At 35.9% G+C, this 25,612-nt stretch overlaps 2 protein-coding genes across 2 annotated transcripts in view; one reads left to right on the plus strand and one right to left on the minus strand.

Moving 5' to 3' along the window:
* Positions 1-59: 59 nt before the first annotated feature.
* LOC108778741 (protein no-on-transient A) lies at positions 60-5,390 on the minus strand. The gene is made up of 6 exons (XM_018545994.1): positions 5,028-5,390; positions 1,701-1,988; positions 1,406-1,624; positions 875-1,176; positions 331-638; positions 60-259 (listed from the first exon to the last, which is right to left on the minus strand). The coding sequence occupies exons 1-6, from the start codon at positions 5,274-5,276 to the stop codon at positions 60-62; spliced, it is 1,566 nt and encodes a 521-aa protein (XP_018401496.1). The 5' UTR covers positions 5,277-5,390.
* Positions 5,391-12,910: 7,520 nt separating this feature from the next.
* The window catches only part of Teh1 (tipE homolog 1 phospholipid transfer protein), a 28,810-nt gene continuing 16,108 nt past the window's right edge, over positions 12,911-25,612 (plus strand). Inside the window, exons 1-2 of the mRNA XM_018546027.1 lie at positions 12,911-14,377; positions 14,904-15,240. Coding sequence (XP_018401529.1) covers positions 13,840-14,377; positions 14,904-15,240 — 875 coding nt within the window. The 5' untranslated portion in view covers positions 12,911-13,839. The remainder of the gene's footprint in view (positions 14,378-14,903; positions 15,241-25,612) is intronic.

The raw sequence follows: 25,612 nt of genomic DNA on the forward strand, positions 1-25,612 counted from the left end.
CTCTCTCTTTCAAGAAAAATATATACAGTAAACGTCTTAAAGTTAAACAATTTTATCACTCAACGGACCTGCATAAACAAATTGTTTTCCTGTTGACGTCTGTGCAATTCCTCCTCCTGTCTTCTGATACGTATCGCCATTTCTTCTTGTTGACGCCGTCTTAATTCCTCTTCACGAGTCCTCTGCTCTTCTGCTTGTCGCTCTTTCATTTCCCATTCTCTCTTCTGCCTTTCGCGATCCGCCTCGCGCATGCGCAGTTCTGTAACATAAATATAATTTATATAAAGGAAAGATAGACAGTACTTTATATATTAATATTAGAATACACACGTTCTCTCAAAAGCTCCGTCTCATGTTCATATCGAGCGAATTCCATTTGGGCTTCCAATTTTTCTTCCTCCATCGCCATTTCTCGTTTGAGTGCTTCTTCCTTCTGCTTGTACAATTCATGCAATTGCTTCCATCTCGTACCGTATTCATGTTCAAAACTACCTAATTGTGCAAAACGTGGTCCAATTTCACGCGCTTTGAAGAACTCTGGATTTTTGCGCGGTAAGCTCTTGTCAGGATAGCCATCTACATCATCTTGTTGTTCAAATGGCTCGACAACTACTGGTCGAAGGGAACTGAAATGGAAACTTTTTACAACTTGTATATACTTTCAACTCTTAAATAAACATCTTTTCATAATAAACCTGTGTTTCATGTGTCAGCACACAGCGATTAACAGAACTAATCAACCATGTTTCCTAGATGAAACTATATTTTTTTCTACCCCTACAATTTTTATCTGGCACTTGTAGATTAGAACACATCAAACAAGCGTGGCATCGGGGATTTGTTAAAAAATTTGTTGAAAATTGTGATAACTTACGCAGTAACGAAATAACAACCCTCTGTGCACTTTCTCAGAGCTAACTGAGCAGACGGTTTCCGGCAAAACTCAACAATTCCTTCGCCAGTACTTTTACCCCTGTCATCAACTTTAACTATCGCACGCTCGATTTCGCCAAAGACACTGAAAGCTCTTTCAAGGAGTTCATTGGATGTCCAAGACGTTAAATTCTTTATCTTGATCGTCGATGAATGAGGAGCAAAGCGTACCTTCAGTGCACGACCTTTGCGCATTGAACCATCTAGTTCGCGCTTAGCTGTATCAGCATTTGCTTTATAATCCTGGAATAGAAGAAAATAAGAACAATCATTCTCTAATTTAAAGTTTCAAGTTAGGAAATAGCTTAGCAATAGCAATATGTAATCATTTCAAAATAAAACAGCCAGAAATTTTTATCATTTCATATCAAACGGTAATTGATATAATCATGTTATAATGTCATAAAAAAAGTTGATGTAACAACATTATTTGATTATTAAATAACTATATATGATTCGTAGATATAATTACCAATCTGAGAAAAGCAAAACTTTTTTCTTTATTCACAAACAGCTCGGATATTTCTCCATATTTTTGGAACAAGGTTTGTATTTCTTCCTCGGTTACATCGTTTGTCAAATTTCCAATGTACAAACGATTTCGACCACTAAACTTCTTTTCCGTAATGTCTTGTGGTGGAAGTTCATGAGTGGGTCCACTGATAGCCATAACGCGTTCCATCAATCGATCCTACAGATAATGTAAAGTTCACTTGTACCATGAGCATAGGTAAAAAAGACACAAGAATATAAAAATGTAAACTTACATCTTGGGATCTACTGGCCATGTTTCTGTCACCACCACCGCGACCTCCTCTTCCACTTCCTCGCATCATACCGCCACGACCCATACCCATAATGCCACCCATCCCACCACCCATTCCACCACCCATTCCACCACCCATTCCACCACCCATTCCGCCACCCATACCACCACCCATTCCGCCACCCATACCGCCACCCATACCGCCACCCATACCGCCACCCATATTGCCACCCATGCCTTCAGATATAGGATTATCCATGCCTCCATCCATGGAATCGTTTATTTTCATCTGTAAAAAAATTATAATTGTTTCATATACAAGCCATTAGATACACATACTTTTTAAAATAAAAAAATATCATAGATATTTCTATATTATATTAGAAAGTAATACAAAAAGTTTGGTAGTAATTTAAAATCTGGGTAAAAATTATTTCAAATAACTATATTTTTAAAAATGAAGATAATTGAAAACATTTTCATTTAAACTATAACATTGTATTGTTCAATATAATATTAACATTATCAGGGTTCCCATCAAAAATGAATTTTGAAATTCCCTGACTTTTCCAGGTTTTCCAGATGAGAATGAAGAATTTTCCCTGGCCAATATAAAATATTGATTGTCGGACCTGATGTAAATCAGATTTATTAAGGTTTTTAAAAAAAGAGGGGGACATTATGTGAATAGAAATAATTTAATTATGGCAAGGTCAAATAAGCGATGTGTTGGGTAATTGTGATTCGGATAATCAAGGTTCCATGTATGTAAATTTTAACGTTTAGAAACAGAAGTAGTAGGAAAATTAGCCTATATTACTAGACACAACGAAAATCTGAAAGACAAAGTATAATAAAATCTTGTATAAATTCAGGTAAATAAGTATTGAAAAAAAAGAATGCAATTATAACAAAAAAGGTAATCAAATAAAAAGTGAATAAAATATAAATTTTAATCATTTTATTATAAATTTTAATTATTTTATAAATCACTACATTTGATAAAATATACATTTAATTGTAACAAAGTCAATTAAATTTAAGTTTCGTATTAAACTATATGGAACAAAAAACAATATTCCGAGAAATTTCTAATTTATACATTAAAAAAAAGAACGATTAAGTAAATATACCAATGCTAGGACACGTACCTATGTCTGGACACCTTTAACATTATCCTTCAAGAATTTTTAATTGCAATGAGTTAGCTTTTCTACTTTGTCCAAAGATTGATACATTTATCTTACTCTTTTATTAATAAAAAATGATGACAGATACATACATAGACCTTAGATATAATGTTTAAAATATTATAACAATTATTTGGAATAAAACCATTTTAAGAGAATTACGAGCAAAGTTCAAAATTCCAGATTCTTTTATATTTTCTTTGACATTTCCCGATTTTCCTGATAAATTTTAAATTCCCTGACTTTTCCCAGTTTGCCACACCCATGGGAACCCTGATTATTGAATTGTTCTATATGTATGATTATATAAAAATATTATGAATATATAGATATTGAAAGATATGTTTGATACATAATATATTTTTTATAAGAAACGCTTTTACATGTTATTTAACCCAACTCTGTATATGTTATACAATACTCATTTTTATATAAATTTTCAATTTAAATAAGTAAATAAAAAAAGCACTCTCAATATTAAAATAATACAATTGTGTGACATCAAAGTAAATAGGAGTCCACGAATAAGATTAAATAAACGTAAAGATTAAATAAGATAAGATTAAATAAACAAAACTAAAAAGTGTGTATCAAATGATAAAAAGTAACTGTGTTAATAAACTAAGACTTGTTTCCTCTGCTTCAAGTATTTCATCCAACATTACCATTTTTCAACGATATTATATATTTTCAGTGTTTTCCATTATCCGTTATATTTCATCATACAAAATTTTTTTACATAACGTATTTTTGTATTGTATTCTTTACATCTGAAGAGGGCTCGAATTTGTAGCCGAAATATGTAATGTAATTTTATTAAATATTGTGTTACTTTATTAACAGTTATTTTTTATCATTTGATACACACTTTTTAGTTTTATAACGTTTACTTAATCTTATTCGTGGACTCCTATTTGCCTTGATGTCACAAAATTGTATTATTTTCAATTTAAATCATTTTGTATAAAAACTATACACCTTTGTATCCTTAAATACACTCTACTTTTTAACAATTTTGTAAATTTTATTCTCTATAATAATTTTAAAATATAATAAATTTAAGTCCTATTTTATCGCTTACATATCTATTTCATTGTTTAACTTAACTATGCATACTAACATAATTATCAAAAGTTGTAGTGCATTATTGCTATAGAAAATATTTTAATAGATTTAATGACTTTTCATTTATATAATAATCGAAAAACATCTTAATCTCGAAGTAATTATTTATGAGCCACGTGCAACGCGGGAATTTAAGAATGCCTACCGCCATCTTACATGCAAAGGCACCATTTTGTATTTACTTAACCGGCGTAGAAGTGAATTCATGATTCATATCCTTTACAGATTGCTCATTTTTAGTTTCAATGCTAATGTGATATCGTAGGCAGATACAAATGCATAAATACCGGAAAATTGCTCCGTTTTTAGTAGAAGTAAACTTACGATGAGAGAAGATTTCAATCTCAACGCTTCTACTAAAAACGGAGCAATTTTCCCGGCAACAAGATTGTGTACACTGTACGATTTGGAGTTTAGACGCTCATGCACTACAACAAAGAATTTCGAATGATTCATTTTCTTATGTATTATGCGTTATGCAAAGGAACTGGCTTCAAGTTTCCTTCTTATTTTATTGCATCATCTCATTACATGCAGAAGATAGATTGAAAAAATTTGATTGTACAGCCATCAAATCAGAACGCAGCCAGAACGCGTGAAATCATGAGGAGCAAACGGGGAAAATAGATTCGTAGCATGGGCACTCTCTCGTCGTACCAGAGAAACGCCGCAAGACTGAAAACAGAGCGATCCTCCCGGAAGCTATTTTAATCCCACGTGGGAAGCGAATAGCGTCGAGGGAAAAAAAAAAAAATCTTGGAGCGCGGTCTTCTCTTAAATATCAGAAACGCGCCAACAGCGGCGCGCCGGAAATTTCGTAATTTACGATCGCGAAAGAGAGATAGATCGAGGAATGGGACAGGCGCGTATGGTTCGAATCAAAAGCAAATTACGCCGTACCTTGCCAAAACGTAATGGCGTCGTCCCGGCGGACACGATGTTGCCCGAACAAGAGGCAATTTCTCGGTATGTAGGGAGATTTCGCAAAATTTAGAAGAAGGAAAAGAAATTACCGCTTCATTGTTCCTGCCACCGCCGCCGATACCTCCACGGCCACCCGAAAAACGAGTACCGCCTTTTCGGCCACGGCCTCCGCGGTTACCGCCGCCACCGCTGCCGCCGCCTCCGCCGCTGCCTCCGCCGCCGCCTCCGCCGCCGCCGCCGCCACCGGCTTGGTTTCGCTCACGCATATTCTCGCTGTTGTTTTCGACGGGAGCGTTCCCTGTCTCCGATTTCACGTTCGGAGTCTCTGTTCCGGCCATCGAAGCTTCGTATCTCGTGATGCCGTAAGCGAAAGACCTCCTACTCCTCTCTCGACAGTCTTAACTACTTCACCTTCACCACGCGTTCCCTCGAGCCAACTGCACACTATGGCGTCCAACGACGAGAAGAGAGGCTGTCGCGAGGAATCCTGGCAATTAAATATGGCATTTCCCCTTCTTCGCTGGTTACGGCGCAGTGCATTATGGGGGATGCAACGAGATTGGATGGTTGGACGTTGCTGTGACGCGCAGTAATTGAACTAGCAGGTTTGCCAGTAGTGCCAACTTCTCCGACAGGAAGCAGTAAGGTGCCTTTACATGAGAGAGTCAGAGCATACGCAACGCAGTGACATATCAAACAATTTTACTGAAAGCTGCATAAACGCATGCATAAAGAAAATTATCCAATCGCATTTCCCTTATAAAGATGCATGTAAAATGTGATTGGATAATTTTCTTTATGCATACGTTTAGGCGGTTATGCAAGTTTGTGAGGATATATAGCTATACAATTTACACTGCTGATAAAGGAATTTTGTAGATTACATTATATAACGTAAACAAATATAAATTTTAAGTTTTAGGATAGTAGCGTATATTAAGCTAAGACTCCATGTATGCGGTGACCAATCAGGAACAAGGCTTGATAGAGGGTCGTCTGTATTGCCGACTAGGAATTTTATGCAATTTCTCGTTCATATTCCCCACGCGATTACATGATCATGTTATAATAAAAATAATATGAAAAAAATAGAAGATTACATATGTGTATATAGTATATATACATATATATATAGTAAAATGCAACACTACATATACATATATATATAGTGTCGCATTTTAATTGCTTCAGGCAATATTTTGAAAAATATGTAAAATATAAAAAAAATATTATAAATAAAAGTGGAATTGTTTTAAAGAAGATGTATTTTGATAAAGATAAAAGAATTATCTTTTCAATTTTTCTTAATGAATTAAATTGTATAATTTTACTTTTAATTAATTTACTTTTAATTAATTTTTTACTTTAATTAATTTACTTTTAATTAATTAATATAATTTTTCTAGTTATTTTGCATATAAAAGTATTAATATATAGCGAGATATGTAAATTGAAATAATTTTATGAAATCCATATTTTATACAATATATCTACTTTATTCTAAGATATATTGATAAGAAATATTGAATATTCCATAAACAATAAATTTTTTTATAATATTACCTCAATACTTTTATGAACAGACTATAAGATGAATCACTTAGTAAGAGTATAATAAGTAAAGATAAAATATAGTTGCTTATTTAAAAAATTGTTGTTCACATATTTATGAACAGAATGATAAGACGAATCAACAACTGATATAAAGAATAAAAATATATAAAAAATATGTTCTGTAAAGTACCTATATATTTTTTCAATACATATAATTATATATATAATACTTTGTACTAATTGATTTATCTTATTTATAAAAGTATTGAAGTACAATTATATCAAAGAATTAAAACTTTGCAAAATACTTAATTTATTTTATCTCTCTCTCTCTCTCTCTCTCTCTCTCTCTCTCTCTCTCTCTCTCTCTCTCTCTCTCTCTCTCTCTCTCTCTCTCTCTCTCTCTCTCTCTCTCTCTCTCTCTCTCTCTCTCTCTCTCTCTCTCTCTCTCTCTCTCTCTCTCTCTCTCTCTCTCTCTCTCTCTCTCTCTCTCTCTCTCTCTCTCTCTCTCTCTCTCTCTCTCTCTCTCTCTCTCTCTCTCTCTCTCTCTCTCTCTCTCTCTCTCTCTCTCTCTCTCTCTCTCTCTCTCTCTCTCTTTCAATATGTGCTAGAATAATTAGTACAAAATATCTCGTACATTATTGATTTTTGATTCTTTACTTTAATTTTTTTATATACACAGAGGAATTATATTATGGAAAAAATTCATATAATTTTATTTTATTGTGCTATAAAGTAAAACCTGTATTTTTTAATTCGAAATATTTATATTTTACTTTTGCATGCATAAATCAGTGTACAATAACTTTAATATACACTAATGCATCCAACTAAATTCATTATTAAAAATATCTTGAAAAAAAATTTAATAAAGAATTTAAAAAAAATGCTCTAGACAAAAGTTATGTCGTATAAAGAGGAACAAATAATGGTGAAAACAATTTTCAAAAATATTGAATTTTTTTAAAATTGCAAAAAAATCATCACTATTTTTTAAAAATAAAACTATATAATTCTTCTTCAATATGATAGTATATTTTTCTAATTGTTCTGTATATAAAAATATCAAAATAAAGATATTGGAAAATCAAAAGTTTAAGAGGTATTACTATATATATTATATTTGTACTTTATTTTGGTGTGCACATTTTGTTTTGGGATGTGAAATATAAAATATTTCGATCTCAAACTATTAATTTTTTGATAATTATATACCGTAATATTTTTATGCGTGAAATAATGTAAAATGAATTAATTGGTGTAAAGAAAACACATATATAGTTGCTTTCAAAAAAGATGTGTATATAGTTGCATATTACAAATTACATAACTTTTTATAAGCGCATACAAATTTCTTCATGACATGAAATATAAAATACCTCGTAAAACATTGATTTTTTATCTCTCTTTCTCTTTCTCTTTCTCTCAAATCGGTCCTTCCTGACTTGAACATCGTAATCTCCATTTGATGCAACCACTTGGGAGAGTATGAATTGTCTCCATTGGTTTCTGTCAGTGGTTATCCTCATTGTGCTGGAAAAGTTATTTTCTTTTCGTTGGTCTGTCCATCTGGAGTCCATGGGGCTCAGCCTCGTACTCTTTTTCCTTCGACATTACTTAATATATAATAATTATCAATTTTTCAAGACTGCCGTCTGGTTATGTGGTCAAAGTGGGATAGTATGCGTTTGTGGCTAACAGTGGATAGTCGATCTTTTATTTCAAGCTCTGAAAGGATGAACACGTCATTGATACGTCTCGCGGTCCATGGAATTCACAGCATTCGCCCCCAACACATTTCAAACGCGTCGATTAATTGTCTGTCACTCTCTTGCTCAGACGGTCTAAGTCTCCACTTTGTAGAAAAATATAATGGAAGAGATCAAGGTTCGAACAATGCGGATTTTTGTCCTGCCAGAAACTCCCTAATCCCTTCAGATGTTCTCAATCTATAATCATCGCGTTTTTTGCCCAAAGCGATTCTTTGCTTAATCTCAGGGACGCTACATTCATTTCTGCATATTATCTACATCAGATATAAATGAAATTGTCTACAATGTCTATATCTTGGATGGTGTTGGAATTCAAGAGTTTTCCTATTTATTTCACAATTTTTTGATAATTCTGCCTTTTTGTAATCTTGATTGAATAATTGATTTTTCCGAAAATTTACAAAAATTTTATCATCATTATTATTCCTTCTTGGGATGACACAATTTTTTTCTGGAATGTTTACTTAAATATTTTATTCTGCATATATAGGTTATCTCCTAAAAATATATTAAAAAATTTACTTTTTTACATTTCCCACAAATTCAAGATGAAAACTTCATGACTATGTGTCCGAAACGACTTAGTTTTAAAGATATATGGTGTCAAAGTTGAAAAAAAGTACCGTTTTTTCCTAAAAATTTCGAAAAACCATTCGAGATACTTTGGTGAAACTTTATAGGTTTCTTTAATATAATATTTTAGATAGAATAAATTATTTCCGAGAAAATAAAATAAATTTAAATTCACTGTACATTGCAAAATTGTTTTGTTTGATAAAAAGTTAATGATCTTGGAAACAGCATATTCTATCGAAAATATTAAAGAGGTCTTTTCTGTTGCAGATTTATTTCATTTATTATGAAAAATCTCAAACATGAACAAATTCAGTAGCTTTTCAATTTTTTTTATATTTGTTCATATCAGTGTATGTATAGTATAATATATAATAGGACAAAAATTAAATGTAATTAATTTATGAAAGTAAAGTTTACCTAATTAAGAAAACATTTTTTTCAAAATATAATATGAACATTTTATAAAAAAGAAAAAGAAAATAATCTTCATTTCCTAAAATCTACTGGAATATTACATCAAAAAGAATATTATGTATATCAAATTTTAATAAATATTTATTTGTGATTAATATTAATATGTCTATATTTACTAAATATAAACATATTTATTTGATATAATAACCTTTAATTTGTATGATTCTCTCAATTATTATTTTTTATCAATTAATGTTTATTTATTGCAAGTAAATATTCAGTTAGTCATAATTTAAACAAATATTTATTATAATTTAGTAAATTCTTTTAGTGTATTATGGTGTTAACTTTATTGATAAATGCATACATCGACTATACAGCAAATTATAGTACAGTAAGTGAATACATTTACTGAATTAACATTTTGATTGTGACATATACATACCTTATAAAAATTATTATTAATTATTTACTCGAAATCAATTCGATATAACATAGAAGAATAAAAAATTATCGCTCGTAATACCGTACTACGGAAAATTATATGTGTAAAAACTAATTTACTATAAACTTTGGTAGCTTCGGAAGCTTGAGCTCGGAAGTTTATCGCAAGTTTAAGAACTTACGGCATATACATCAATCAACGTAGGACGTGGGTGGTGTCCAGCGTGAACTTCGATAAGTATGCTGATACGCGTTGCTCGGAGTCGTCGCTATCAGTCGACGATAGGTGTGACCTAATGTTTCCGACCCGTCACCTAAATCACTGGAGCTCGAGCTGCAAGTTCGGCCGTGAACGGAAGCGCGATCAGATCTCACAATCTGTGCAGAAAAGCACGCGCGGGCTAAGCGTTATAATAAATTCTCGGGCGGTCGTCGGGCGATTCGTATCGCGATTCAAGTGGCGAATTAGGGTCGCAGCCTGGACGATCTAGGACGATCGGTAACAATACCGTGTTCATCAGCTAATTGTTAGGCCCGATGCGCTCTTGCGAGGATTATGTAATTTTGCCATGACACACACGTGACAATCAAAGACGACTTTCTGAAGAAAAGTAGATTGTTAGTCCCAGCCTCATTTTCCGCCAAGATTTGGGAAACTATCGGTATATAACATCATATAAAGCGCAATAAAATCTACTTTGCAGCAAAAGTAGACTCCGCACGTAGGAGTCTACTTTCAGGAGGCCCGTAAATAAAAGTGGAGACAGACGAGATCGATAGACTACCAACAATAAGACTGTGTAATGGTATTTTTCCAAGCAGAACAACAAGTCACAATAACGTACAAATAACATTAAAAGAATCGTGACTGATCGAAAAATGGTTTTTAATAGTCATTTGGAGCCATTTAATAGTTATTTTGGAGCTCTTTGGATGCGATTTTGTTGTCATAATGATTTTTTGCTCCGCTTGTGTTTCTATTTTAATTTTAAATTATGATTGACGAAAACGAGTATTCTAATCATCCCAACGACTCACAAAATCCTTTAAAAACTGATTTTACAACCCTGAATAGCTTTTATATTTTCTTGTTAAATTAAAAACATTAAAAAAGTCTATTCTAACTTTGATAATTCTTGTATCATGGATTACCTCTTAATTTATGCAAATTCGATCGTCAACTATATATTGAACTTCCGTCCGTCAAACGATTTTAAAAAGCCTTAAAACATCTATCCATACGCTGTGATGCGAGAAAGTTAAAACTCCATGATTAAAAAATTGGCTTCATTACAGAATGTAATTAAAAGGTAATAATATATAGAACATAAAAAGAGGGAAGAGGTAGAATGCCCGTTAAAGTCTTGCTGGCGCGCGTCATGTACATAGTGTCCCAGATCTATCGGGTAATATTTTGAAGACTTTCCATTCGTTTGAAGAAACCTCTTTTTAAAATGGTTACAAAAATATCGACCTTTTTTGACAATGTGCTACAAGAGATTGAGAAAATAAACTCACTTTTTATGAAAACATAATTAAATGAAATTTAATTCGCTTAATGTATTTAATTTGGAACAATATTTTTAATTCAATGTTTTTTAAGCTTTTCATTCTGAATGAATTTTTAACATTTTAAATTAATCTCGCTACTTAATTGTTTCCCTTAAAATATTTAAATATTTTTAGAATTTTTATGTAAAGGTTTGAGATGATTTTTCTCGAATTATCCCTAAAACGCGACGTTTCAAACGAATATAACGATAATACACAATCACGTAACTCTATTGGATTTTACTTTCCTGTAAAAGCGAGTAAACGTATTTTCTGATAAAAATGTGGGAGCCGTTCTCGAGAAATTATATCTCGTCTCGAGAAATTGACATCAGTGTGTCAATGAGTTTCGATCGCTGCTAAAACATCACACGGTGGCTTCGGGACATCTCGTAGAAGAAGCAAGGCGGGACAGGCAGAAGCGTAAACAAGGAGAATGCATCGCGGGGGTGGCACGACGGGGTACGAGGGCGAGGGGTTGTACCCGTCGCTCATGCGCGCCTGGAACCCCGCCCTGTCGCTTCGGACCACGGCCTGTCCTGTCGAGGACTCCTCGCCGAGGTGGTCGAATAGTCACGCTTTAACCCGCGATCCGCGAGGCGGACGGCATTCGCCAGGAACGCCGCTGGTGCTCGTACGCGTGAGGAGGAGGCGGAGGAGGAGGAGGAGGGAACATCTGTCCTGGTCCCCCGGTCCGTCGCACCTTCATCGCGACATCGTTCTCCTTCTAAGATCGTAGGATCTACAAGATCATTGTGATCCAATCGTGGCGGCCGGTGTATGTGTGTGTGTGTATGTGTGCGTGTTCCATGTATCCAGGAAGGATCGACGGCGGCGGATCGATTATATTGGTACCACGACGGGGAGTAGCACGGGAATTTCGGGATCGCGGCACAACCGATGTCGATGCCAAGAATTCGGCAACCAGTTGCGGATATGAGCTGGTGTTAAGGGAGGCCCGTTTAGTGTTACCGCGAATGATCCTTCGGCGCAGGGGAGCCAGGTAGGACGACAGGTAGATCGCGTCAAGACGTTATCAGGTTTCATCGGCGGAGGCTCGCACGGATTTTGAATTTCCAACAGTATACGCCAAGTATTTTATTCTTCCCGTAGAGACAGACACCTCGGTGGATCGATCTGAAGCGCGTGGCAAATCGTCAAGTGTCTCGACCGCTGTTGATTGCGAATGCCTGCAGGCGTTAGTAATAATGCAACGGCCAACATCCGGAACACGAAAAGCGCCTTTTTTTAATCAAGAAAATGTTGATAATTGTGGCTTCCTTTAGCATAATTTACGATCAGTCTTAAAGCTGGTGAACCACAAGGTAGAGGATATAGAAACAATTGTGTCACGTCGATCTGCTTGTCATATAAGTTTAACATACGCGATATCGAATTCCTTTGACTCGATATCCGTCGTTCAAATATCACAACGTGCGCCTTACCGTTATAATAAAAAAAATATTTAAAAAAAATCCGAAAACGAACGACAGGCCTAACTTGGGATCAACAGATTAACAATTTCCAAAGTAGCACGCGACTTTTCTAACGTGTGTGTGAGGATCACCAGCCTTCTCGAAGATTTTTCATATATGTGCGCGGGGTTGCCACGCGCGCGCATTATCGAAATGCACGATTTCCTGCAAAACGGCAGCGGCTGAAAGGTCGTGATCGATCGACTCAATTTGATAACCCAAAGGAACCTTAAAGTGTGCAAGGTCGTTATGTATAGTGATAAAGCAGGGACTTTCCACGGTTAAAAAGTCAAGGGGGTGAGCCAAGGAGACGTGCCGTACTACTACGTGGCCTATCGTCTACACACACGATGCCGAGATTTACAAGTACTCACTCGAGCAACTTGAGAAGATGCTGACGCGGCGGTAATCAAATTCATTGAATCCTGTTCGCGTAATGCCGAGCCAAGGCCATCGCGAGAAGGCGTGCTTAGAACTTTGCGAGGCGCGCAGCATCGATTGCAAGATCGTCACGATGCCCCTCGAGATTTCGAGAAGAGATCCGCGACGATAGAGCGTGCATTAGTGAAACAACAATAACACACGGGATCCGTCGATCGAGACGTAAACGTAAACTGCACCTTCGCTGCAAATTGTATCCTATTTTTTTGTATCGAGCAACTCATATCGTTCGATGAAATCCCCATCGGTCTACACTAGTTACCTGACGATTATACATCGAATTTCAAACGCGAACGAGTTAGGAAACGGCCTCGCTCAATGCTTCCTAGCGAGAAACGGAATCGCAATCAAGTACACTTGATCCCTGCTACTCTGCCGGACAATTCGTCCACGAGGAAACCAATGATCGATGCATGTCTGCAGCTCGACAGTTGATCCCGGAGGATCAAGACCCCCTTTCCCCCTATAAACCACGTCAAAGGAACGAAGCGATGATCGGTCTGTAGATCGGCGCGCTCGATGAATCGTCGTAGAATCGAGCATCGAGCAACAGCCATCACCACCCGAGGAAGAAGAAGAAGAAGAAGAAGAAGAAGAAGAAGAAGTCGTAGAAGGAGCTTAGCCGCGTAGCGTCGTCTCGATCTCGAGAGAGAGAGAGAGAGCCGTCCCGGGTGATGCGCGGAAGCAGCTCCGAACTCCTGCTGGAGGCGAGCTGCAGCCAGTGCCAGAGCGATTACGATCGGGGACATCAAGGTCGGGGCAGCGGCGGCGAGCACGACTTCCACGAGCGGGAGCTACGTCGTCGCAAGCTGTTGGAGCTCGGGTTCGGCGCGTCGCGGCGCCGACCGCCACGGCGTACCTGCCGTCAGCGGTTTAATTTTTACGCGACATCGGCGCTGGCCTTCGTCGCCACCTCAGGCGGCGCGGCACTCCTTTTCCTGGTACCGCTTTACGTCGACCCAGCCATCAGCACTCTAGCGGCGGACTTCTCGCCGGAGCCGGTGATCTGCACGACCTCGCGGCGCGAGGACCTTGCTGGTCTCTTCAACTGCACATGGAGCTCGTGCCGCGAGGGATGCACCAGTGATGTGTACAGTTGCACCCACATATATGTCACGTACACGCCGTGGAGTAACGTCAGTATGAAGAACGACACCGGCGGCAGGAACATCACCGCGAACACCACGGCTGATTTCAGCACCGTCACTGCCGGTAGGATCGCAGTTGTTCTTTAGCATTTTTCCACTCTTTTTTTCGTATATATCTTTCGTGTATGACCAATGTAATTGAGAATGATAAAATGAAATTAGACGTTTAATTGGATTGACAAAAAAAAAAAAAAAAAAGAGCTGAAGTAGCAGAGAAAGAGGCAGGAAATTTAAAACATGAAGTAGAAAAATCTGAAATACCATACTATATGATTTTTGTTTCGAAACATAACATTGTTGAACGTGAGATAGTCTATACGATTTATGTCACCGACCTGAACGTAAAATTCGAGACATATAACGGATGGAATCTATTGTGTAAAGTTCGAAAGGAGATAATGGGTATCGTTACCTCTTTCTCTATTGCTATTTGACTATAAAATAGAATGTATCGCCTGGGAAATCGAAGTGAAATTGGAATACATTTCAATTTGGTAGATCAACGTTGCGGATTGCATGCGTGCTTAGCAAGCACAAAAATTCAAATCTCCCCGATGCTAATCTTCGCTGTAAAATATCTCTTTGTCGAGCAGTGTCCTCTCCGGGGGACGTCGAGGCGGTGCTGCTGGTGAACATCAAGGGTTGCGGATATCCGCCGGTAGTCGATTGCAAAAACTTCACCCGCGAGTTGGGTTACGAAGGCGCGAAGTTTCCTTGCCATTATAGCCGGGTGAACGGTAGCATAGTGTTGGCGAACTATAATCGCGAGGCACAGGTCGCTACCATCATGCACTTCTTCGCGGCGCCTTTCGTAGTGACTCTCGCGACCAGCGTCGCGCTGTGTGTGATGCACTGTGACTGCAGATGCACGCCGCCACCGCGACATCCGCCGCGCGGTATGAGAAGATCCAGGGGCAACGACCTCAGGTAATTAGTTTCCACCAAAGTATAAAGCCAGAAACACACACACACGTTCGATATATACTTGGACAATTTTCTTTCGACGGACGTACGGATTATCATTAGCTTAGCTATGAATCATATATCCATAAGTCCGGATCTACAATAGATGTTTTAAGCCTGATGAAATTGGCCAATTACAGTCAAATGCGAGGAGAATAATAATCGACTGTAATTCGTCCATTTCTTATGGCATATAAGGCTTAAAAATCCATTGTAGATTCGGGCTAATACACACGTTTTGTGCTGAATGAGTTAAAAGTTTTGCCCTTGTTAGTTGAATGGAACGTATATAGAATAGAGTAGAGTAGAGTAGAATTGTCACATGGAATAAAAGTGTTTTGTTATTGTAAATAATTGTTCAAACGTCCTAACAAACACGTCGAAAATCCGCGCGCTGATATTAATGGAGTTAACAAAATATGGACTCATATTAATGACAAGTCACACACGAAGCTGATAAATTGGTGTTAATTATTGTAATATTACAGCTGCTGCATGAGTATAAAAAATCGATAACGAGTTAGAAGTGTGCCAGAAGTCGTCCGATTTAGAAGGTGTATTTGACGAGGCAAATAAACTTTCTAAACTGTACATAAGACAAAGACGACTTGGCAATGATGTTACTACCACCGTACTTACTGTCGTCGTGAAACGATGCTAAACTCTTTCGGCTGCAAATACTGCCTTAGAAGGTATCTCAAAGATCATTTTTCAAAGATTGATTGGTGTAATCTTCGTGTTCCGTTGTGCATAAATATTTATTTATATGATCGTGTTATCAAACTCTCTCTCTCTCTCTCTCTCTCTCTCTCTCTCTCTCTCTCTCTCTCTCATCTCTCTCTCTCTCTCTCTCTCTCTCTCTCTCTCTCTCGTTAAACAATCTTTTCTTCATTCTATTTATGTACTCAAGAAATTGGTAAAAATAACTTATTTTTATTCGCGCTATATAATATCAAAAATTTTACGAAAATGTAATCGTAGTCATCTACTACACGTCGACCGTTTTCATATTAGAATTTGCAATATATTCAAAATTAGATTCCAATTAATACACAGAAGAGTTTTTCTTTCGAAATTATTTTGTGAAAATTAATATTCGGTTATGTTGTTGAAACGCGAAAGCAAAGATTACGATCAACGAGCTGTTTGTATAACAATTAGAACAATTGTTCCATCGATTAAATTTTTAAAACCGCTTTGACGCTTCTTCGCTTTCGCAATCATCGTTTAATCTAGATATTTATATTGACTTACGTTGCTGACGTTTTCCGAGAAAGCTTGTTACTGCATGCAATTTATAGTACTTCACTGTAAAGTGATATAGACCAACGTTTCTTCTGACTCACTATAATTTACATGTAAATCGCTTTGCCGCAAATACCAGCGCTTTTTGATACACGACGGAACACGGAGCGCTGCTTTAGGAATAGAAATACACATTTATCATATTATTACAGAAAAGAGCGAATCGCAGAAACGGAAATCGGATATCGATTCATCATCTCTCTCTCGTAATCTCCGCTAATTAGCTCCAAAAGGCGCATTCATCTCATTAAACGAGTGTGCGCTGCCAAAAGCCGTGACGGCGCTCTCCGTGCAACGCAATGAACATGTAAAAAGAGATCTCTAATTGTCGATCGGATGCCGTAAGTAATTCCGTGCACTCGGAGTAATCGACAGCTCTCTCTCTTTCACGAACATTGATATGTTGCGTGAACAAGCATTGAGCGGCGCGTAACTCGTGTAACTCGCGTGTAATCTGCCAATTCTTTCGAAATGTCTTTTCTCCTCTCCCCTTAATTTTTCTTCTTAATGAAGTCGTTGAGCGAAACGAGTCTTGTGTATTATGTAAGTCACATTTTTCTCATTAAAATAAGAGGTTTTATAAAAGTGCCTCGTATAAAATCCTGTTAATGTATTATAGCAATTTTTCTAGATGAACAGGACTGCCTAAAGCACTTGAATAGAATATCTCAATAAAGCCACTTGAAATAAAAATATTAAAAATTCAGAATCACGTCGGAATTATTATATCGACTGTTATACTGCCTAAAATATACGACTTACAATTATTCAATTATTGAATCTGTCGATCACTATTTCGCTCAACTGCTGAATTTTCGCTATCGCATGTTCCTCGCACAGATCAATGCTATGTTAAGAGAAATAAAAGGGACCAGACTGTTGTACCAAAATAAAAAAAATCACATGTCATCAAGAAACTAATGTAATGGCAGCCCGCACATGGCAAGCAAGAACAAAAAGAATTATATGTATTGTATAATCTCTAAATGTATCCTCATCTCTCATGCGTACTTCGTACACACCGAAGAATCGCTGGAAATGGACTTATCGAGTTTTGCGCTACGACTCTACGAGGGTAAGATATTAAATCCACGTTCGAGTAACACGGCAAATGCAAGAAGTTGATGTGCGATTGAAACCAAAAGTCATGGCGTGTTTCTGCTATGAAAGTATCGCGATTCAATGAGACGCGTCTCGAAGGCTCATTCCCTTTCCAAAAGCTACCTTGTTATCTTTCTACTTTCGACCGTTTGTCATTTCCATGACGATGGTATTAGAAGACGGAGGATCGGGGGTGGCAAGGATGACAGTTAGCAAATGGCAGCCTCGGCTGTCATACATCAAATTTGGAATAACCGGCGACCCTGGCCGTGTTCTCTCTTTCTTCTATTATATTTCTCTCTATCTCTCTCTCTGTTTTTTTTTTATTTTTCTTTCTCTCTCTCTCTCTCTCTCTCTCTTCGCTTCCCCTCTTTTTATATCTCTTCTTTTTCACTTTTCTTCGTAAAGTTGTTTGCTACTGAACGTATCGTGTACATTTCCACCGTAAACGGTATTTTCGTTGTCAGGATTTTTCGCTTTTATCTCGCCAAGCCACGAGAGTTGTCGCACAAATCGTAGTAATCCGTAATATGTAATTATGTTTGCCCGGACACTGGATTTCGGGATTATCTTGGTAATCGCGTTCTATCTGAATAAAACTGGCGTGTATCATTTCTCTGCAGTTCATGCTTTTGTATTTTGACAACGACTCTCAGTGCAATTGTCACCGTCGATTCTCGTTAAGTTAGTACAAGTAAAAATAAGATCATCACGGAATTTATATAAAGATTATAAAAATAGAAAAGAGAAAAAGAGTATGAAATAAAATGTTGTGAAAAATAGTCAAGTCCGTATCTTATTCCTGCATCCCACGGGATATTTGTAGGACCAATCTAAAGTAATCTATTAAATCGACGAATTTGCATGTCACGCTGTTTGATCCCCGTTCAACGATACCTTCGAAATTTGTCGTGCGCGGCAGAGAAAAGACGCGATATACGATACCGCTGTCGTGTTACTGTTACTCGAGATCACGTTTCGTATCAAAGGAGAGTAAAGATGAAGTACGGCAAATTCTGTTATCGTATCCTTCCTCAGAATTTCCACGGGACAGACGGATAAACCGGCCGTGCTATGAAATACGAGAATTTCTTTTCAAATGCGAAAAATTCACTCAGATATAGTTCGTGCAGTGCTATCATCATGTTAACGATTACAGCAAACTTTTCGCTCTCGCTTTACCGTATATATAGGTATATATTATGCGAGATAAATGGACTCGTAATCGCGATAAGGAACACTTCCATTTCCCGTGGAAAGGAGTTGCTTCCGCGAAAAAAGGGAAAGAAGAAAAGGAAGAGCTCTCTCAAATTTATGTCGCGCAAAGTGTATCTTGCAAAATAATTGGTATATTTGGCAGTCCGTTTTTCTGAGAATCACAGCGAGCATCAGGCTTCTGGAAAGAGGGAGCAGTAGGTATACTTAAACGTACTCATTAACTTGCGACCACGGCGAGATGACATCGTATACATAAGCGGATGAAAGAGATGAAAAAAAAGGTCCTCTCAAACTTTTAATTGAAACAGCGCTCCGAAAGAGCCGTAGCTTCGTGTCAACACGCGAATAAGAGAATGTCCCGAAAACTCGTTTTACGGCGCGACTGAAGTCTCCGTGGCTATTAGCGCGAAAATGAATGAGATTTTAAACTGGCACATCGGAGGTAGCCTCTTTGAACACACTGAGGACGGTTAGTCGAGAAGAATGTCGCGCAAAAGTTAACGTCATTTGTATCTTTCTTTACTCAATGACATTTATGGCTATTCTCCTCCCCATAGCTGGATCTTGGCCAAAAACTTACAAAAGGATATACTTATATACCTTTGCTGACGGGTTAATTTATAAGTAACTTCCATTCATCCAACACTGCTTGAAAGATGCTTCAAAAGGTATTTTTACGTAAAACTGTTTAAAATTGCTATTTCTTATTTTTAAATACATTTTCATTACAGAAATTCAATTTAAAACTGGCAAATTTAATATTGAAAATTACTTGTTTTGAGTATTAAAAAGCACTGAATAGCAATACTTTTAATATCAAAATAAATAATTATAATCACTGTCTTTCAGTATTCATTTTTTGTAAGCACGAATGATTTATTCAACTAAATTCTAAAATGTTCGTGATGTAATGACAAAAGATATAATTGGTGTCAGAAATATATAAATAAAAATTTCTAAGAGAGAGTTTCAAAAGAAAATGAATCACTTTGACATATTTATTTTGAATTATATTTTGTGCGTATGGCTAAACACTTAACACGAAGTGATAATATTTTCCGTACATTTTACATGTAAATAGTACATTTAAAAAATAATGGATTAAAGCACATTGTATTACATTTCCCTCGTTCCGTAATACTTATAATTGGATCAACATTTATGCCAATTAGTCTGAAAAGTTGTAACTTCATTCTTATTCTGGTTATCCTATTAAACGCGTACTCAGGGTATAGAAAGAATAAACATTGGAATTTCCAATTATGGGCAAATTGCATGGCTTCTACCGGCGCGTGGTGGTTAATTTGACGTTTGAGCAATGCCGCCCCGGTATGTTTCGGACGCATAAAGTTACGGCTGGTTTACTTTGCAAAGCGACGGAGCGAACTGTCGCAAAAAATTGGCAGTGATCGAGAGACGGATAAATAAACAGAGTAGAGGTAGATCGTTCACTGTCTCACGCAATGCAGTTGCCTGCAATTGCACTTGTCCTCTGCATTTCGTGAGAGGCCGTTAGCTTCATAATTAAATATTTATTTAATTCAAAAAGTTGCTATACAATTGTTTACAATCCTCGCGTGTACGCATGATTACTTTGTATCGTATATACGTTATCACGAGGGCTGACGCGTCTAACGGATGACTCATAATCGATAGTAACATCGTAAAATAATTTTTACTGTGTGCAGGAATATTGTTGAAAAATCATTTTTCTTTTTCAAAATCGACGGACAATTTAATCTGGTTGTAATAATTTAAATCGCGAAATGAAAGAGAATTTTTTTCTTGTGTGCATTCATCAAAAACATAAAGCATCCTTTGTAAACTGCATTCCGATATATCACAATTATTGCACCTTTTTGTTTCGATATAACTTATATTGCGTGTGAAAGTTTTTATTTATCATATTTTCTTATGAAGTATTCTGTTGCTTTACATTGTCATAATAATTCGTACGCTACATAATTTCTTGGATAATTGGGTTATAAGCGCATGTATGGCGCGTAATTCATCTGTAAAATCGCACATGGGTACGTATGATTTTACAACCCGTGTACGATCAGACAGAGCTTAAGGGCGTCTGACTTTACCGACGCACACGCAAAATGCAGTTGCAATACCAGTGCTTAATTGCTTCGTGTTGCATACGACGTATAACTGCCTCAGCCTCCAACGTGGAGGCGTTTGCGGTAACAGCGATACATCGAAGGAAGATTAACTCTATGGAGCTTAACGTGCAATGGATTTACATGACGGAGAAGGATAACGGAAAAGGAATATTAATTCTAAGGTATTTCCGATGCCATTAGAATTCTCCTAAACTCCTGAATGTTTTTTATATATAACACTATTCTTTAAGAATTAAGATCACACTTTAAAATATGTAGTTACGAGAAATTGAATAGTATTCTCATTCGGTACATTCTCAAATTACAAAATAAATATTATTAAAAGGATTAAAAGGAGAGATAAAATCCTTTCGAGAATTGAAAGAAAAAATATGGAATTCTTATATAAAACAAAAATTTGAGACATCACTGTATATAAAAAAAGATTCGTTAATTATATAAAGAGAATTCCATAAATAGACTATCGCGATATTCATACAGTTAAAAAATTCGTGTATTTTTGTAAAAAAAAATCTGCTGGTTAAAGTTTTTATGTTCAGTAAGGTACACATTCAGATGTGACATGTCTCTTATGTTAAATAAATATAATAAATATGAAGTGTGAAGTTATTGAAACGATTTAAAAAATATGTTAAAGTAACACAATTTGAACTTATTTAGTAAATATGTTAAATTTGCAGAATAAGAGTGTTGATTTTATTCTATAACAGGAATGGGGCATAATGGAATGGTAAAAAAAAACGGGATTCTTAGATGGAACAAAAATTTGACACTGTATATTACATAAAAAAAGATTTTCAAAGTATAGAGAGAAAACATATAAATATATCGTAATATATATATATATACATATACAAAATTCTCATCATCAGAGTGCATAAAATAGTTCTCAATTTTCATACATTTATTCTGTTAAAATCAACATAATGGAGTATTCTATATTTCTACTTTCCTTTGCATTGTTGTCTGTACCAATATTTTGTCCATCAACTGAGTTATGCGCAAGTGCCTTTTCGTCAGGTAGAACTTTCTAAGGAGTTGTAAGCTTCTAAGGAATACTGCAACAGCGTCTCATGCACTATCCCCACACAATGGATCCATTCGGGATTCCTACATTACTGACTATTTATTCAATCTTATGTTCGTGCTCGACACGTCCATTTATTCCCATCTCGCGGAATTATGGTTTCGATCAAACTAAATCAGTTCAACGCGTCGAGGTCGCACGTTACACATACAAGTACATCTTTTACATGCTCGTACGCGTGTACACCACACGATCTTACGATATCGCACACATCTACCACGTAGTAGCAGGCGCCACTACTCGGTACGATCGGTGCAGAAGTGGTTATCTAGCTCGCCATTAGGCACGATTGTAGTTTAATTGCTTTTGACGTTCCAACCGTGGAGCCACTCCACACAGTCCTTTTAAAAGTAGAGTCAAATCTCCACGGTACCGACGCGAACGGAATCACGAGAAATATCGAAGGCTTTTATGAGATTTTGCGCTTTTAATTATGATTAAAAGAGTTGGAGGAGACGAAAGTTGAAGCAAGATTAATGTCTTATAAATGTCTGATGAGCAAAATTAAAAATATTTTTATGACCGTTGTGATAATCCCTTTTCATAAACTTTGTTAATTAATGTAAAAACAAATTGAATTTTGTTGCAACATTTATCTGAACAGAATTATTATATTTGAATAGAAATTGCTTCCTCAGAAAGGAATCGTCAAAAGTTCTGTGGGAATTTCGTATCGCACACCGCTGTAACCAAAGATCTAAAGTTAAGCAGCAAAGTTAAGATTCTAGATACTTCTTAATAATATCCTAGATACTTCTTGATAATACCTCTTAAGAAATTTTGGAAATTCATAACTTAGCAGCTCTGAAAAATTATCTATTGAAACTCTCGCATCAATTTCCTTCATATTATTCGAAACGGTGCCAACGGTTGTTGTTGTTTACCGTTCCGCGATGTCGCACTGAAAGTTTGCTGCCGTCTGACGCGCAATGAGGAAAAGTCGCTATATTAGAAACAATATGAAGAGTAGAATGCAGGTCATGGCGCGCCCCTTTGGAGTGCATTTCACGTGTACCTTTATCAAACAAACTGAACTTTTCACGCAAAGAATTTGAATTAATTATCTGTGTGATTTGAGTTTTTATAATATAACCGTATAAAGCTTGCCCGAGATCAAAATTAATTAAAAAAGCGTGAACTGTGTTCACAACATCGGGATGCACAATGCAATCGATACCGTGATTTCTGTCAATGCGACTGAAATCGATATACAGTAATTTAACTATGGGCAACGAAACCATACGTAACACATGTAACAATTATTGACGACGTATTCTATGAAAATCACTATCTCCATTTAAACTGCAGTTATTCACCGATGTTGACGTTAATCACCATCGATTGACATTTCTATGAAGAGCTACCATACTAAAGAGTTTTGATTTCAATCTGGCTGCTTCAATTCCATTACATTCCTTTTACACTGATAACCTTTGTCCTATATTTTATAGATACACTGATACAACGTGAGTTGTATATATAAATAACATTCGAACGTGCTCAAAAATCCGGAAACGGAATTTTAGAGGACCGTTGAGTTTCCAAATTCAAGTACCGTCGAAATCCTGTGGCTTCAGGTTCCTCGTATTCCTATAAATTGTAACATTATTACGCAACGCTTGTGTAGCTGTTGTGATAATGTTCAATTTATGTCAGTCGTTGACAACTCTGACGAGTCGCGGCGAAACGATTCCTAAATTGGTCGGTCTGGATTTCTGCAATGGGACGTGTGATGATTGACGCGTTTAGTATTTATTCATGGCACGTTAGATAGGTATCGTCTGTGAGTCGGTAAATCTTTGCCCATTGGTCGAGTGCAAAAACGATGCTAATACGTTTAGCACGTCCCTTTTGGATAAGTTATGCACGAAGTGTAGAGCGCTGAATCGAGTTCCCAAGCGGTCCGCGGGAACAGATGGCGAAACACCGCTCATCGATCGTGTACCTTGTCGTCTTGCTGCCAGTTCCCAGTGAAGGGTAGTCACGATACGGCGAAAAGTATTTCAAATATAGGATTCATGCATTCACCTGGATAAGTCCGTACTTTCTTCACCTCGCCGATATCACAAAGTATTTTGATTTGATAATTTATTTTCTTTATGCGCTCGCCACACAGAAAAATGATTTTTTTGAAGTATCTAACAATTTAGCGAAATATAGGTCTCAAAATTATTTTATTAAAACCAAAATAATTATGACAAACGTTAGGCTGATTGTTAGAATATCACAAATTTTTGCAATATGCTCGTCATGCTTTAATTTCCTAATTATTTTAATGATTCAATAAAATTATTTTCAGAACTATATCTACTTAAATTTTTAAAATTTTTTGGTATCTTAGCAATGTTACGTTAACAAAAAGACTTTATTCTCATTTAAAAAAAGTGACTATAAACGTTCTTATACATGTATAGTGCTATATTTTAATAAAATATAAAATAAACTTTGTGATTTTTTTATTGTATCCAGCATATAAGAGAAAGAAAAAATTAATTATTAATGTAAATTTAATTTATTTAATGTATGACATATATTATTTGTATATGCAATCAATTATTTTGGATAACCTAAATATATGTAATAACTGAGCCAATGACATTAATTCGATCTAAATATATATTGATATTGATAAATAATAATTCATACTTTAACATTAGAAAAAGATTATCACGAAAACTTCAAGCACTACGTTTTTGCAGCATGTTTACCCCATGTTTGAGTTTCCTACATCATTATTTGAATGATCGAAATAAAACTATTTTGAACCTGTATTTAGCTAAATTTTTTTATATTTCAATAAAATTAATTTTTCCGCAAAATTCACGTTTTAATTTCTATCTACGTTTAAATAAAATGATTTTATGTTTCATGTATCATATATGATAAATTCATATGTGACGAATTATACATGAAATATGTATGTGTGACTAAAATGCGTGTTGAATTTTATTATTAATATATTATACGTAAAAACTATATATAAATATTAACTACATTAACTATATTAACTATATATAAACATAAAAGAGAATAGAAATACTGAGAATATAACAGTTAATACATTAAAAACAGTTGCGATATAACATCCATTTTTGTAATTCAAGAGAATAATCCCAGATTTAAATTAAATTCAACCGGCTTCGAAGGAAAATAAACAAGGCAGATTGTTAACAAAATTTTTTAAGGACAAAAACTTTCTCATTTATTTTTACATTTATCTATGTACCGTTTGCATTTCAGAACTTATCACTTTGTAGCAAAAATTGTGAACTATATTTTAAAACTGCCTTTTAATAATAAAAGTAATTCGATGAGCAATTACGGAAATATGTATATATATATATATTATAACTTACATCTTAAATTTGCAGCACGTAAGTGTGGTAAATTAGATTTTCTCAAGTAAGAAGTTGATGCAAGTATATACTTGAGTGAAGCATACGAGCGAAAGTAGAGAGTCGGTCTCCCTGGAAATCGAATGAAGCAATTCCAGCGA

Source organism: Cyphomyrmex costatus, unplaced genomic scaffold (assembly GCF_001594065.2).
Source record: "Cyphomyrmex costatus isolate MS0001 unplaced genomic scaffold, Ccosl1.0 scaffold51, whole genome shotgun sequence".
NCBI classification, from domain to species: domain Eukaryota; kingdom Metazoa; phylum Arthropoda; class Insecta; order Hymenoptera; family Formicidae; genus Cyphomyrmex; species Cyphomyrmex costatus.